At 46.2% G+C, this 15,606-nt stretch overlaps 1 protein-coding gene across 2 annotated transcripts in view; it reads right to left on the reverse strand.

The window, feature by feature from the left end:
* The window catches only part of LOC139533497 (receptor-type tyrosine-protein phosphatase O-like), a 100,697-nt gene extending 87,811 nt beyond the window's left edge, over positions 1 to 12,886 (reverse strand). For both annotated transcript variants that reach the window (XM_071331572.1, XM_071331573.1), the window contains exon 1: positions 12,737 to 12,886. In XM_071331572.1, coding sequence (XP_071187673.1) covers positions 12,737 to 12,760 — 24 coding nt within the window. In that variant the 5' untranslated portion in view covers positions 12,761 to 12,886. The remainder of the gene's footprint in view (positions 1 to 12,736) is intronic.
* Between the last annotated feature and the right edge of the window lie 2,720 nt (positions 12,887 to 15,606).

Here is a 15,606-nt window from a genome sequence, read left to right on the forward strand (position 1 = left end):
CTCCTCTGGAATGTACCTCCCTAAAGGGTTGTAGACTAGCAGGTTGGTTATACTCTCCTCTGGAATGTACCTCTCTAAAGGGGTTGTAGACTAGCAGGTTGGTTATACTCTCCTCTGGAATGTACCTCTCTAAAGGGTTGTAGACTAGCAGGTTGGTTATACTCTCCTCTGGAATGTACCTCTCTAAAGGGGTTGTAGACTAGCAGGTTGGTTATACTCTCCTCTGGAATGTACCTCTCTAAAGGGTTGTAGACTAGCAGGTTGGTTATACTCTCCTCTGGAATGTACCTCTCTAAAGGGTTGTAGACTAGCAGGTTGGTTATACTCTCCTCTGGAATGTACCTCTCTAAAGGGTTGTAGACTAGCAGGTTGGTTATACTCTCCTCTGGAATGTACCTCTCTAAAGGGTTGTAGACTAGCAGGTTGGTTATACTCTCCTCTGGAATGTACCTCTCTAAAGGGTTGTAGACTAGCAGGTTGGTTATACTCTCCTCTGGAATGTACCTCTCTAAAGGGTTGTAGACTAGCAGGTTGGTTATACTCTCCTCTGGAATGTAACTCTCTAAAGGGTTGTAGACTAGCAGGTTGGTTATACTCTCCTCTGGAATGTACCTCTCTAAAGGGTTGTAGACTAGCAGGTTGGTTATACTCTCCTCTGGAATGTACCTCTCTAAAGGGTTGTAGACTAGCAGGTTAGTTATACTCTCCTCTGGAATGTACCTCTCTAAAGGGTTGTAGACTAGCAGGTTGGTTATACTCTCCTCTGGAATGTACCTCTCTAAAGGGTTGTAGACTAGCAGGTTGGTTATACTCTCCTCTGGAATGTACCTCTCTAAAGGGTTGTAGACTAGCAGGTTGGTTATACTCTCCTCTGGAATGTACCTCTCTAAAGGGTTGTAGACTAGCAGGTTGGTTATACTCTCCTGTGGAATGTACCTCTCTAAAGGGTTGTAGACTAGCAGGTTGGTTATACTCTCCTCTGGAATGTACCTCTCTAAAGGGTTGTAGACTAGCAGGTTGGTTATACTCTCCTCTGGAATGTACCTCTCTAAAGGGTTGTAGACTAGCAGGTTGGTTATACTCTCCTCTGGAATGTACCTCTCTAAAGGGTTGTAGACTAGCAGGTTGGTTATACTCTCCTCTGGAATGTACCTCTCTAAAGGGTTGTAGACTAGCAGGTTGGTTATACTCTCCTCTGGAATGTACCTCTCTAAAGGGTTGTAGACTAGCAGGTTGGTTATACTCTCCTCTGGAATGTACCTCTCTAAAGGGTTGTAGACTAGCAGGTTGGTTATACTCTCCTCTGGAATGTACCTCTCTAAAGGGTTGTAGACTAGCAGGTTGGTTATACTCTCCTCTGGAATGTACCTCTCTAAAGGGTTGTAGACTAGCAGGTTGGTTATACTCTCCTCTGGAATGTACCTCTCTAAAGGGTTGTAGACTAGCAGGTTGGTTATACTCTCCTCTGGAATGTACCTCTCTAAAGGGTTGTAGACTAGCAGGTTGGTTATACTCTCCTCTGGAATGTACCTCTCTAAAGGGTTGTAGACTAGCAGGTTGGTTATACTCTCCTCTGGAATGTACCTCTCTAAAGGGTTGTAGACTAGCAGGTTGGTTATACTCTCCTCTGGAATGTACCTCTCTAAAGGGTTGTAGACTAGCAGGTTGGTTATACTCTCCTCTGGAATGTACCTCTCTAAAGGGTTGTAGACTAGCAGGTTGGTTATACTCTCCTCTGGAATGTACCTCTCTAAAGGGTTGTAGACTAGCAGGTTGGTTATACTCTCCTCTGGAATGTACCTCTCTAAAGGGTTGTAGACTAGCAGGTTGGTTATACTCTCCTCTGGAATGTACCTCTCTAAAGGGTTGTAGACTAGCAGGTTGGTTATACTCTCCTGTGGAATGTACCTCTCTAAAGGGTTGTAGACTAGCAGGTTGGTTATACTCTCCTGTGGAATGTACCTCTCTAAAGGGTTGTAGACTAGCAGGTTGGTTATACTCTCCTCTGGAATGTACCTCTCTAAAGGGTTGTAGACTAGCAGGTTGGTTATACTCTCCTCTGGAATGTACCTCTCTAAAGGGTTGTAGACTAGCAGGTTGGTTATACTCTCCTCTGGAATGTACCTCTCTAAAGGGTTGTAGACTAGCAGGTTGGTTATACTCTCCTCTGGAATGTACCTCTCTAAAGGGTTGTAGACTAGCAGGTTGGTTATACTCTCCTCTGGAATGTACCTCTCTAAAGGGTTGTAGACTAGCAGGTTGGTTATACTCTCCTCTGGAATGTACCTCTCTAAAGGGTTGTAGACTAGCAGGTTGGTTATACTCTCCTCTGGAATGTACCTCTCTAAAGGGTTGTAGACTAGCAGGTTGGTTATACTCTCCTCTGGAATGTACCTCTCTAAAGGGTTGTAGACTAGCAGGTTGGTTATACTCTCCTCTGGAATGTACCTCTCTAAAGGGTTGTAGACTAGCAGGTTGGTTATACTCTCCTCTGGAATGTACCTCTCTAAAGGGTTGTAGACTAGCAGGTTGGTTATACTCTCCTCTGGAATGTACCTCTCTAAAGGGTTGTAGACTAGCAGGTTGGTTATACTCTCCTCTGGAATGTACCTCTCTAAAGGGTTGTAGACTAGCAGGTTGGTTATACTCTCCTCTGGAATGTACCTCTCTAAAGGGTTGTAGACTAGCAGGTTGGTTATACTCTCCTCTGGAATGTACCTCTCTAAAGGGTTGTAGACTAGCAGGTTGGTTATACTCTCCTCTGGAATGTACCTCTCTAAAGGGTTGTAGACTAGCAGGTTGGTTATACTCTCCTCTGGAATGTACCTCTCTAAAGGGTTGTAGACTAGCAGGTTGGTTATACTCTCCTCTGGAATGTACCTCTCTAAAGGGTTGTAGAATAGCAGGTTGGTTATACTCTCCTCTGGAATGTACCTCTCTAAAGGGTTGTAGACTAGCAGGTTGGTTATACTCTCCTCTGGAATGTACCTCTCTAAAGGGTTGTAGACTAGCAGGTTGGTTATACTCTCCTGTGGAATGTACCTCTCTAAAGGGTTGTAGACTAGCAGGTTGGTTATACTCTCCTCTGGAATGTACCTCTCTAAAGGGTTGTAGACTAGCAGGTTGGTTATACTCTCCTCTGGAATGTACCTCTCTAAAGGGTTGTAGACTAGCAGGTTGGTTATACTCTCCTCTGGAATGTACCTCTCTAAAGGGTTGTAGACTAGCAGGTTGGTTATACTCTCCTCTGGAATGTACCTCTCTAAAGGGTTGTAGACTAGCAGGTTGGTTATACTCTCCTCTGGAATGTACCTCTCTAAAGGGTTGTAGACTAGCAGGTTGGTTATACTCTCCTCTGGAATGTACCTCTCTAAAGGGTTGTAGACTAGCAGGTTGGTTATACTCTCCTCTGGAATGTACCTCTCTAAAGGGTTGTAGACTAGCAGGTTGGTTATACTCTCCTGTGGAATGTACCTCTCTAAAGGGTTGTAGACTAGCAGGTTGGTTATACTCTCCTGTGGAATGTACCTCTCTAAAGGGTTGTAGACTAGCAGGTTGGTTATACTCTCCTGTGGAATGTACCTCTCTAAAGGGTTGTAGACTAGCAGGTTGGTTATACTCTCCTCTGGAATGTACCTCTCTAAAGGGTTGTAGACTAGCAGGTTGGTTATACTCTCCTCTGGAATGTACCTCTCTAAAGGGTTGTAGACTAGCAGGTTGGTTATACTCTCCTCTGGAATGTACCTCTCTAAAGGGTTGTAGACTAGCAGGTTGGTTATACTCTCCTCTGGAATGTACCTCTCTAAAGGGTTGTAGACTAGCAGGTTGGTTATACTCTCCTCTGGAATGTACCTCTCTAAAGGGTTGTAGACTAGCAGGTTGGTTATACTCTCCTCTGGAATGTACCTCTCTAAAGGGTTGTAGACTAGCAGGTTGGTTATACTCTCCTCTGGAATGTACCTCTCTAAAGGGTTGTAGACTAGCAGGTTGGTTATACTCTCCTCTGGAATGTACCTCTCTAAAGGGTTGTAGACTAGCAGGTTGGTTATACTCTCCTCTGGAATGTACCTCTCTAAAGGGTTGTAGACTAGCAGGTTGGTTATACTCTCCTCTGGAATGTACCTCTCTAAAGGGTTGTAGACTAGCAGGTTGGTTATACTCTCCTCTGGAATGTACCTCTCTAAAGGGTTGTAGACTAGCAGGTTGGTTATACTCTCCTCTGGAATGTACCTCTCTAAAGGGTTGTAGACTAGCAGGTTGGTTATACTCTCCTCTGGAATGTACCTCTCTAAAGGGTTGTAGACTAGCAGGTTGGTTATACTCTCCTCTGGAATGTACCTCTCTAAAGGGTTGTAGACTAGCAGGTTGGTTATACTCTCCTCTGGAATGTACCTCTCTAAAGGGTTGTAGACTAGCAGGTTGGTTATACTCTCCTCTGGAATGTACCTCTCTAAAGGGTTGTAGACTAGCAGGTTGGTTATACTCTCCTCTGGAATGTACCTCTCTAAAGGGTTGTAGACTAGCAGGTTGGTTATACTCTCCTCTGGAATGTACCTCTCTAAAGGGTTGTAGACTAGCAGGTTGGTTATACTCTCCTCTGGAATGTACCTCTCTAAAGGGTTGTAGACTAGCAGGTTGGTTATACTCTCCTCTGGAATGTACCTCTCTAAAGGGTTGTAGACTAGCAGGTTGGTTATACTCTCCTCTGGAATGTACCTCTCTAAAGGGTTGTAGACTAGCAGGTTGGTTATACTCTCCTCTGGAATGTACCTCTCTAAAGGGTTGTAGACTAGCAGGTTGGTTATACTCTCCTCTGGAATGTAACTCTCTAAAGGGTTGTAGACTAGCAGGTTGGTTATACTCTCCTCTGGAATGTACCTCTCTAAAGGGTTGTAGACTAGCAGGTTGGTTATACTCTCCTCTGGAATGTACCTCTCTAAAGGGTTGTAGACTAGCAGGTTGGTTATACTCTCCTCTGGAATGTACCTCTCTAAAGGGTTGTAGACTAGCAGGTTGGTTATACTCTCCTCTGGAATGTACCTCTCTAAAGGGTTGTAGACTAGCAGGTTGGTTATACTCTCCTCTGGAATGTACCTCTCTAAAGGGTTGTAGACTAGCAGGTTGGTTATACTCTCCTCTGGAATGTACCTCTCTAAAGGGTTGTAGACTAGCAGGTTGGTTATACTCTCCTCTGGAATGTACCTCTCTAAAGGGTTGTAGACTAGCAGGTTGGTTATACTCTCCTCTGGAATGTACCTCTCTAAAGGGTTGTAGACTAGCAGGTTGGTTATACTCTCCTCTGGAATGTACCTCTCTAAAGGGTTGTAGACTAGCAGGTTGGTTATACTCTCCTCTGGAATGTACCTCTCTAAAGGGTTGTAGACTAGCAGGTTGGTTATACTCTCCTCTGGAATGTACCTCTCTAAAGGGTTGTAGAATAGCAGGTTGGTTATACTCTCCTCTGGAATGTACCTCTCTAAAGGGTTGTAGACTAGCAGGTTGGTTATACTCTCCTCTGGAATGTACCTCTCTAAAGGGTTGTAGACTAGCAGGTTGGTTATACTCTCCTGTGGAATGTACCTCTCTAAAGGGTTGTAGACTAGCAGGTTGGTTATACTCTCCTCTGGAATGTACCTCTCTAAAGGGTTGTAGACTAGCAGGTTGGTTATACTCTCCTCTGGAATGTACCTCTCTAAAGGGTTGTAGACTAGCAGGTTGGTTATACTCTCCTCTGGAATGTACCTCTCTAAAGGGTTGTAGACTAGCAGGTTGGTTATACTCTCCTCTGGAATGTACCTCTCTAAAGGGTTGTAGACTAGCAGGTTGGTTATACTCTCCTCTGGAATGTACCTCTCTAAAGGGTTGTAGACTAGCAGGTTGGTTATACTCTCCTCTGGAATGTACCTCTCTAAAGGGTTGTAGACTAGCAGGTTGGTTATACTCTCCTGTGGAATGTACCTCTCTAAAGGGTTGTAGACTAGCAGGTTGGTTATACTCTCCTGTGGAATGTACCTCTCTAAAGGGTTGTAGACTAGCAGGTTGGTTATACTCTCCTCTGGAATGTACCTCTCTAAAGGGTTGTAGACTAGCAGGTTGGTTATACTCTCCTCTGGAATGTACCTCTCTAAAGGGTTGTAGACTAGCAGGTTGGTTATACTCTCCTCTGGAATGTACCTCTCTAAAGGGTTGTAGACTAGCAGGTTGGTTATACTCTCCTCTGGAATGTACCTCTCTAAAGGGTTGTAGACTAGCAGGTTGGTTATACTCTCCTCTGGAATGTACCTCTCTAAAGGGTTGTAGACTAGCAGGTTGGTTATACTCTCCTCTGGAATGTACCTCTCTAAAGGGTTGTAGACTAGCAGGTTGGTTATACTCTCCTCTGGAATGTACCTCTCTAAAGGGTTGTAGACTAGCAGGTTGGTTATACTCTCCTCTGGAATGTACCTCTCTAAAGGGTTGTAGACTAGCAGGTTGGTTATACTCTCCTCTGGAATGTACCTCTCTAAAGGGTTGTAGACTAGCAGGTTGGTTATACTCTCCTCTGGAATGTACCTCTCTAAAGGGTTGTAGACTAGCAGGTTGGTTATACTCTCCTCTGGAATGTACCTCTCTAAAGGGTTGTAGACTAGCAGGTTGGTTATAGTCTCCTCTGGAATGTACCTCTCTAAAGGGTTGTAGACTAGCAGGTTGGTTATACTCTCCTCTGGAATGTACCTCTCTAAAGGGTTGTAGACTAGCAGGTTGGTTATACTCTCCTCTGGAATGTACCTCTCTAAAGGGTTGTAGACTAGCAGGTTGGTTATACTCTCCTCTGGAATGTACCTCTCTAAAGGGTTGTAGACTAGCAGGTTGGTTATACTCTCCTCTGGAATGTACCTCTCTAAAGGGTTGTAGACTAGCAGGTTGGTTATACTCTCCTCTGGAATGTACCTCTCTAAAGGGTTGTAGACTAGCAGGTTGGTTATACTCTCCTCTGGAATGTACCTCTCTAAAGGGTTGTAGACTAGCAGGTTGGTTATACTCTCCTCTGGAATGTACCTCTCTAAAGGGTTGTAGACTAGCAGGTTGGTTATACTCTCCTCTGGAATGTACCTCTCTAAAGGGTTGTAGACTAGCAGGTTGGTTATACTCTCCTCTGGAATGTACCTCTCTAAAGGGTTGTAGACTAGCAGGTTGGTTATACTCTCCTCTGGAATGTACCTCTCTAAAGGGTTGTAGACTAGCAGGTTGGTTATACTCTCCTCTGGAATGTACCTCTCTAAAGGGTTGTAGACTAGCAGGTTGGTTATACTCTCCTCTGGAATGTACCTCTCTAAAGGGTTGTAGACTAGCAGGTTGGTTATACTCTCCTCTGGAATGTACCTCTCTAAAGGGTTGTAGACTAGCAGGTTGGTTATACTCTCCTCTGGAATGTACCTCTCTAAAGGGTTGTAGACTAGCAGGTTGGTTATACTCTCCTCTGGAATGTACCTCTCTAAAGGGTTGTAGACTAGCAGGTTGGTTATACTCTCCTCTGGAATGTACCTCTCTAAAGGGTTGTAGACTAGCAGGTTGGTTATACTCTCCTCTGGAATGTACCTCTCTAAAGGGTTGTAGACTAGCAGGTTGGTTATACTCTCCTCTGGAATGTACCTCTCTAAAGGGTTGTAGACTAGCAGGTTGGTTATACTCTCCTCTGGAATGTACCTCTCTAAAGGGTTGTAGACTAGCAGGTTGGTTATACTCTCCTCTGGAATGTACCTCTCTAAAGGGTTGTAGACTAGCAGGTTGGTTATACTCTCCTGTGGAATGTACCTCTCTAAAGGGTTGTAGACTAGCAGGTTGGTTATACTCTCCTCTGGAATGTACCTCTCTAAAGGGTTGTAGACTAGCAGGTTGGTTATACTCTCCTGTGGAATGTACCTCTCTAAAGGGTTGTAGACTAGCAGGTTGGTTATACTCTCCTCTGGAATGTACCTCTCTAAAGGGTTGTAGACTAGCAGGTTGGTTATACTCTCCTCTGGAATGTACCTCTCTAAAGGGTTGTAGACTAGCAGGTTGGTTATACTCTCCTCTGGAATGTACCTCTCTAAAGGGTTGTAGACTAGCAGGTTGGTTATACTCTCCTCTGGAATGTACCTCTCTAAAGGGTTGTAGACTAGCAGGTTGGTTATACTCTCCTCTGGAATGTACCTCTCTAAAGGGTTGTAGACTAGCAGGTTGGTTATACTCTCCTCTGGAATGTACCTCTCTAAAGGGTTGTAGACTAGCAGGTTGGTTATACTCTCCTCTGGAATGTACCTCTCTAAAGGGTTGTAGACTAGCAGGTTGGTTATACTCTCCTCTGGAATGTACCTCTCTAAAGGGTTGTAGACTAGCAGGTTGGTTATACTCTCCTCTGGAATGTACCTCTCTAAAGGGTTGTAGACTAGCAGGTTGGTTATACTCTCCTCTGGAATGTACCTCTCTAAAGGGTTGTAGACTAGCAGGTTGGTTATACTCTCCTCTGGAATGTACCTCTCTAAAGGGTTGTAGACTAGCAGGTTGGTTATACTCTCCTCTGGAATGTACCTCTCTAAAGGGTTGTAGACTAGCAGGTTGGTTATACTCTCCTCTGGAATGTACCTCTCTAAAGGGTTGTAGACTAGCAGGTTGGTTATACTCTCCTCTGGAATGTACCTCTCTAAAGGGTTGTAGACTAGCAGGTTGGTTATACTCTCCTCTGGAATGTACCTCTCTAAAGGGTTGTAGACTAGCAGGTTGGTTATACTCTCCTCTGGAATGTACCTCTCTAAAGGGTTGTAGACTAGCAGGTTGGTTATACTCTCCTCTGGAATGTACCTCTCTAAAGGGTTGTAGACTAGCAGGTTGGTTATACTCTCCTCTGGAATGTACCTCTCTAAAGGGTTGTAGACTAGCAGGTTGGTTATACTCTCCTCTGGAATGTACCTCTCTAAAGGGTTGTAGACTAGCAGGTTGGTTATACTCTCCTCTGGAATTTACCTCTCTAAAGGGTTGTAGACTAGCAGGTTGGTTATACTCTCCTCTGGAATGTACCTCTCTAAAGGGTTGTAGACTAGCAGGTTGGTTATACTCTCCTCTGGAATGTACCTCTCTAAAGGGTTGTAGACTAGCAGGTTGGTTATACTCTCCTCTGGAATGTACCTCTCTAAAGGGTTGTAGACTAGCAGGTTGGTTATACTCTCCTCTGGAATGTACCTCTCTAAAGGGTTGTAGACTAGCAGGTTGGTTATACTCTCCTCTGGAATGTACCTCTCTAAAGGGTTGTAGACTAGCAGGTTGGTTATACTCTCCTCTGGAATGTACCTCTCTAAAGGGTTGTAGACTAGCAGGTTGGTTATACTCTCCTCTGGAATGTACCTCTCTAAAGGGTTGTAGACTAGCAGGTTGGTTATACTCTCCTCTGGAATGTACCTCTCTAAAGGGTTGTAGACTAGCAGGTTGGTTATACTCTCCTCTGGAATGTACCTCCCTAAAGGGTTGTAGACTAGCAGGTTGGTTATACTCTCCTCTGGAATGTACCTCCCTAAAGGGTTGTAGACTAGCAGGTTGGTTATACTCTCCTCTGGAATGTACCTCTCTAAAGGGTTGTAGACTAGCAGGTTGGTTATACTCTCCTCTGGAATGTACCTCTCTAAAGGGTTGTAGACTAGCAGGTTGGTTATACTCTCCTCTGGAATGTACCTCTCTAAAGGGTTGTAGACTAGCAGGTTGGTTATACTCTCCTCTGGAATGTACCTCTCTAAAGGGTTGTAGACTAGCAGGTTGGTTATACTCTCCTCTGGAATGTACCTCTCTAAAGGGTTGTAGACTAGCAGGTTGGTTATACTCTCCTCTGGAATGTACCTCTCTAAAGGGTTGTAGACTAGCAGGTTGGTTATACTCTCCTCTGGAATGTACCTCTCTAAAGGGTTGTAGACTAGCAGGTTGGTTATACTCTCCTCTGGAATGTACCTCTCTAAAGGGTTGTAGACTAGCAGGTTGGTTATACTCTCCTGTGGAATGTACCTCTCTAAAGGGTTGTAGACTAGCAGGTTGGTTATACTCTCCTCTGGAATGTACCTCTCTAAAGGGTTGTAGACTAGCAGGTTGGTTATACTCTCCTCTGGAATGTACCTCTCTAAAGGGTTGTAGACTAGCAGGTTGGTTATACTCTCCTCTGGAATGTACCTCTCTAAAGGGTTGTAGACTAGCAGGTTGGTTATACTCTCCTCTGGAATGTACCTCTCTAAAGGGTTGTAGACTAGCAGGTTGGTTATACTCTCCTCTGGAATGTACCTCTCTAAAGGGTTGTAGACTAGCAGGTTGGTTATACTCTCCTCTGGAATGTACCTCTCTAAAGGGTTGTAGACTAGCAGGTTGGTTATACTCTCCTCTGGAATGTACCTCTCTAAAGGGTTGTAGACTAGCAGGTTGGTTATACTCTCCTCTGGAATGTACCTCTCTAAAGGGTTGTAGACTAGCAGGTTGGTTATACTCTCCTCTGGAATGTACCTCTCTAAAGGGTTGTAGACTAGCAGGTTGGTTATACTCTCCTCTGGAATGTACCTCTCTAAAGGGTTGTAGACTAGCAGGTTGGTTATACTCTCCTCTGGAATGTACCTCTCTAAAGGGTTGTAGACTAGCAGGTTGGTTATACTCTCCTCTGGAATGTACCTCTCTAAAGGGTTGTAGACTAGCAGGTTGGTTATACTCTCCTCTGGAATGTACCTCTCTAAAGGGTTGTAGACTAGCAGGGTGGTTATACTCTCCTGTGGAATGTACCTCTCTAAAGGGTTGTAGACTAGCAGGTTGGTTATACTCTCCTCTGGAATGTACCTCTCTAAAGGGGTTGTAGACTAGCAGGTTGGTTATACTCTCCTCTGGAATGTACCTCTCTAAAGGGTTGTAGACTAGCAGGTTGGTTATACTCTCCTCTGGAATGTACCTCTCTAAAGGGTTGTAGACTAGCAGGTTGGTTATACTCTCCTCTGGAATGTACCTCTCTAAAGGGTTGTAGACTAGCAGGTTGGTTATAAAGGGTTGTGAACAGCTATGTAGACTAGCAGGTTGGTTATAAAGGGTTGTGAACAGCTATGTAGACTAGTTATAAAGGGTTGTGAACAACTATGTAGACTAGCAGGTTAGTTAAACAGGGTTGTGAACAGCTTTGTAGACTAGCAGGTTGGTTATAAAGGGTTGTAAACAGCTATGTAGACTAGCAGGTTGGTTATAAAGGGTTGTGAACAGCTATGTAGACTAGCAGGTTGTTATAAAGGGTTGTGAACAGCTATGTAGACTAGCAGGTTGGTTATAAAGGGTTTTGAACAGCTATGTAGACTAGCATGTTGGTTATAAAGGGTTGTGAACAGCTATGTAGACTAGCAGGTTGGTTATAAAGGGTTGTGAACAGCTATGTAGACTAGCAGGTTGGTTATAAAGGGTTGTGAACAGCTATGTAGACTAGCAGGTTGGTTATAAAGGGTTGTGAACAGCTATGTAGACTAGCAGGTTGGTTATAAAGTGTTGTAAACAGCTATGTAGACTAGCTATAAAGGGTTGTGAACAGCTATGTAGACTAGCAGGCTAGTTATAAAGGGTTGTGAACAGCTATGTAGACTAGCAGGTTGGTTATAAAGGGTTGTGAACAGCTATGTAGACTAGCAGGTTAGTTATAAAGGGTTGTGAACAGCTATGTAGACTAGCAGGTTAGTTATAAAGGGTTGTGAACAGCTATGTAGACTAGCAGGTTAGTTATAAAGGGTTGTGAACAGCTATGTAGACTAGCAGGTTGGTTATAAAGGGTTGTTAACAGCTATGTAGACTAGCAGGTTAGTTTTAAAGGGTTGTGAACAGCTATGTAGACTAGTTATAAAGGGTTGTGAACAGCTATGTAGACTAGCAGGTTAGTTATAAAGGGTTGTGAACAGCTTTGTAGACTAGCAGGTTGGTTATAAAGGGTTGTGAACAGCTATGTAGACTAGCAGGTTAGTTATAAAGGGTTGTGAACAGCTATGTAGACTAGCAGGTTAGTTATAAAGGGTTGTGAACAGCTATGTAGACTAGCAGGTTGGTTATAAAGGGTTGTGAACAGCTATGTAGACTAGCAGGTTAGTTATAAAGGGTTGTGAACAGCTATGTAGACTAGCAGGTTAGTTATAAAGGGTTGTGAACAGCTATGTAGACTAGTTATAAAGGGTTGTGAACAGCTATGTAGACTAGCAGGTTAGTTATAAAGGGTTGTGAACAGCTATGTAGACTAGTTATAAAGGGTTGTGAACAGCTATGTAGACTAGCAGGTTAGTTATAAAGGGTTGTGAACAGCTTTGTAGACTAGCAGGTTGGTTATAAAGGGTTGTGAACAGCTATGTAGACTAGTTATAAAGGGTTGTGAACAGCTATGTAGACTAGCAGGTTAGTTATAAAGGGTTGTGAACAGCTTTGTAGACTAGCAGGTTGGTTATAAAGGGTTGTGAACAGCTATGTAGACTAGCAGGTTAGTTATAAAGGGTTGTGAACAGCTATGTAGACTAGCAGGTTAGTTATAAAGGGTTGTGAACAGCTATGTAGACTAGCAGGTTGGTTATAAAGGGTTGTGAACAGCTATGTAGACTAGCAGGTTAGTTATAAAGGGTTGTGAACAGCTATGTAGACTAGCAGGTTAGTTATAAAGGGTTGTGAACAGCTATGTAGACTAGCAGGTTAGTTATAAAGGGTTATGAACAGCTATGTAGACTAGCAGGTTAGTTAGTCTTACCTCACTGCAGTAGGTGCTCTCCATGCGTTGGCTGAGGCTGGGTCGGAGGCAGGTTAGGGACAGGACTGCCACCAGGCTGCCGTTGTGGCTCTCAGACGACAGGGCCCAGGACACCGCTGCTGTGCTGGAGCCTAGCAGCCTGATACTGACACCCTGCGGCCGCTCCTGGGGCTGCTCCAGCACCTCTCCACTGGGGCCTGGGGCATTCATTGGTGGATTGGGGATTTATTAGGACAATTAAAACATATAGAGTAAAACACAGCATTTCAGTTTTAGGGTTAGGGTCAGTGTTAGGGTCAGGATCAGGGTTAGGATTAGGGTCAGGGTCAGGGTTAGGATTAGGGTCAGGGTCAGGGTCAGTGTTAGGGTCAGGGTTAGGGTCAGGATCAGGGTTAGGATTAGGGTCAGGGTCAGGGTTAGGATTAGGGTCAGGGTCAGGGTCAGTGTTAGGGTCAGGGTTAGGATCAGGGTCAGGTCAGGGTCAGTGTTAGGGTCAGGATCAGGGTTAGGGTCAGGGTCAGGGTCAGTGTTAGGGTCAGTGTCAGGGTCAGTGTTAGGATCAGGGTCAGGGTCAGGTCAGGGTCAGGGTCAGGTCAGGGTCAGGGTCAGTGTTAGGATCAGGGTCAGGGTCAGGTCAGGGTCAGGTCAGTGTCAGGTCAGGGTCAGGGTCAGGTCAGTGTCAGGGTCAGGTCAGTGTCAGGGTCAGGGTCAGGGTCAGTGTTAGGATCAGGGTCAGGTCAGGGTCAGTGTTAGGGTCAGGGTCAGGCTATACATACTGAGATAGAAGGTGAACCCTGTATATGCGATGCTCTCCCTGGCCTCACAGTCTCCTGCCGAGCTCAGTGTTAGGATCAGGGTCAGGGTCAGGGTCAGGGTCAGGTCAGTGTCAGGGTCAGGTCAGTGTCAGGGTCAGGGTCAGGGTCAGTGTTAGGGTCAGGGTTAGGATCAGGGTCAGGTCAGGGTCAGTGTTAGGGTCAGGGTCAGGGTCAGGCTATACATACTGAGATAGAAGGTGAACCCTGTATATGCGATGCTCTCCCTGGCCTCACAGTCTCCTGTGGAGCTCAGTGTTAGGATCAGGGTCAGGTCAGTGTTAGGGTCAGGTCAAGGTCAGGGTCAGGGTCAGTGTTAGGATCAGGGTCAGGGTAAGGGTCAGTGTTAGGGTCAGGTCAGGGTCAGGTCAGTGTCAGGGTCAGGGTCAGGGTCAGTGTTAGGATCAGGGTCAGGGTCAGGTCAGGGTCAGGGTCAGGCTATACATACTGAGATAGAAGGTGAACCCTGTATATGCGATGCTCTCCCTGGCCTCACAGTCTCCTGCCGAGCTCAGTGTTAGGGTCAGGGTCAGGTCAGGGTCAGGTCAGGGTCAGTGTTAGGGTCAGGGTCAGGGACAGGGTCAGGGTCAGGTCAGGGTCAGGGTCAGGTCAGGGTCAGGTCAGTGTTAGGGTCAGGGTCAGGGACAGGGTCAGGGTCAGGTCAGGGTCAGGGTCAGGTCAGGGTCAGGTCAGTGTTAGGGTCAGGGTCAGGTCAGGGTCAGGTCAGGATCAGGGTCAGGTCAGGGTCAGGGTCAGGGTCAGGCTATACATACTGAGATAGAAGGTGAACCCTGTATATGCGATGCTCTCCCTGGCCTCACAGTCTCCTGCCGAGCTCAGTGTTAGGGTCAGGGTCAGGGTCAGGGTTAGGGTCAGTGTTAGGGTCAGTGTTAGCGTCAGTGTTAGCGTCAGTGTCAGTGTCAGGGTTAGGGTTAGGGTCAGTGTTAGGATCAGGGTCAGGGTCAGGTCAGGGTCAGGGTCAGGTCAGGGTCAGGTCAGGGTCAGGTCAGTGTCAGGTCAGGGTCAGGGTCAGGTCAGTGTCAGGGTCAGGTCAGTGTCAGGGTCAGGGTCAGGGTCAGTGTTAGGGTCAGGGTTAGGATCAGGGTCAGGGTCAGGTCAGGGTCAGGCTCAGTGTTAGGGTCAGGGTCAGTGTTAGGGTCAGGTCAGGGTCAGGGTCAGGTCAGGGTCAGGCTCAGTGTTAGGGTCAGGGTCAGTGTTAGGGTCAGGTCAGGGTCAGGGTCAGGGTCAGTGTTAGGGTCAGGATCAGGTCAGGGTCAGGGTCAGGGTCAGTGTTAGGGTCAGTGTTAGGGTCAGTGTTAGGATCAGGGTCAGGGTCAGGGTCAGGGTTAGGATCAGGGTCAGGTCAGGGTCAGTGTTAGGGTCAGGGTCAGGCTATACATACTGAGATAGAAGGTGAACCCTGTATATGCGATGCTCTCCCTGGCCTCACAGTCTCCTGCCGAGCTCAGTGTTAGGATCAGGGTCAGGGTCAGGGTCAGGGTCAGGTCAGTGTCAGGGTCAGGTCAGTGTCAGGGTCAGGGTCAGGGTCAGTGTTAGGGTCAGGGTTAGGATCAGGGTCAGGTCAGGGTCAGTGTTAGGGTCAGGGTCAGGGTCAGGCTATACATACTGAGATAGAAGGTGAACCCTGTATATGCGATGCTCTCCCTGGCCTCACAGTCTCCTGTGGAGCTCAGTGTTAGGATCAGGGTCAGGTCAGTGTTAGGGTCAGGTCAAGGTCAGGGTCAGGGTCAGTGTTAGGATCAGGGTCAGGGTAAGGGTCAGTGTTAGGGTCAGGTCAGGGTCAGGTCAGTGTCAGGGTCAGGGTCAGGGTCAGTGTTAGGATCAGGGTCAGGTCAGGGTCAGGGTCAGGCTATACATACTGAGATAGAAGGTGAACCCTGTATATGCGATGCTCTCCCTGGCCTCACAGTCTCCTGCCGAGCTCAGTGTTAGGGTCAGGGTCAGGTCAGGGTCAGGTCAGGGTCAGTGTTAGGGTCAGGGTCAGGGACAGGGTCAGGGTCAGGTCAGGGTCAGGTCAGGGTCAGGTCAGGGTCAGGT

This window comes from Salvelinus alpinus, chromosome 11, assembly GCF_045679555.1.
Source record: "Salvelinus alpinus chromosome 11, SLU_Salpinus.1, whole genome shotgun sequence".
In the NCBI taxonomy this organism is placed as follows: Eukaryota; Metazoa; Chordata; class Actinopteri; order Salmoniformes; family Salmonidae; genus Salvelinus; species Salvelinus alpinus.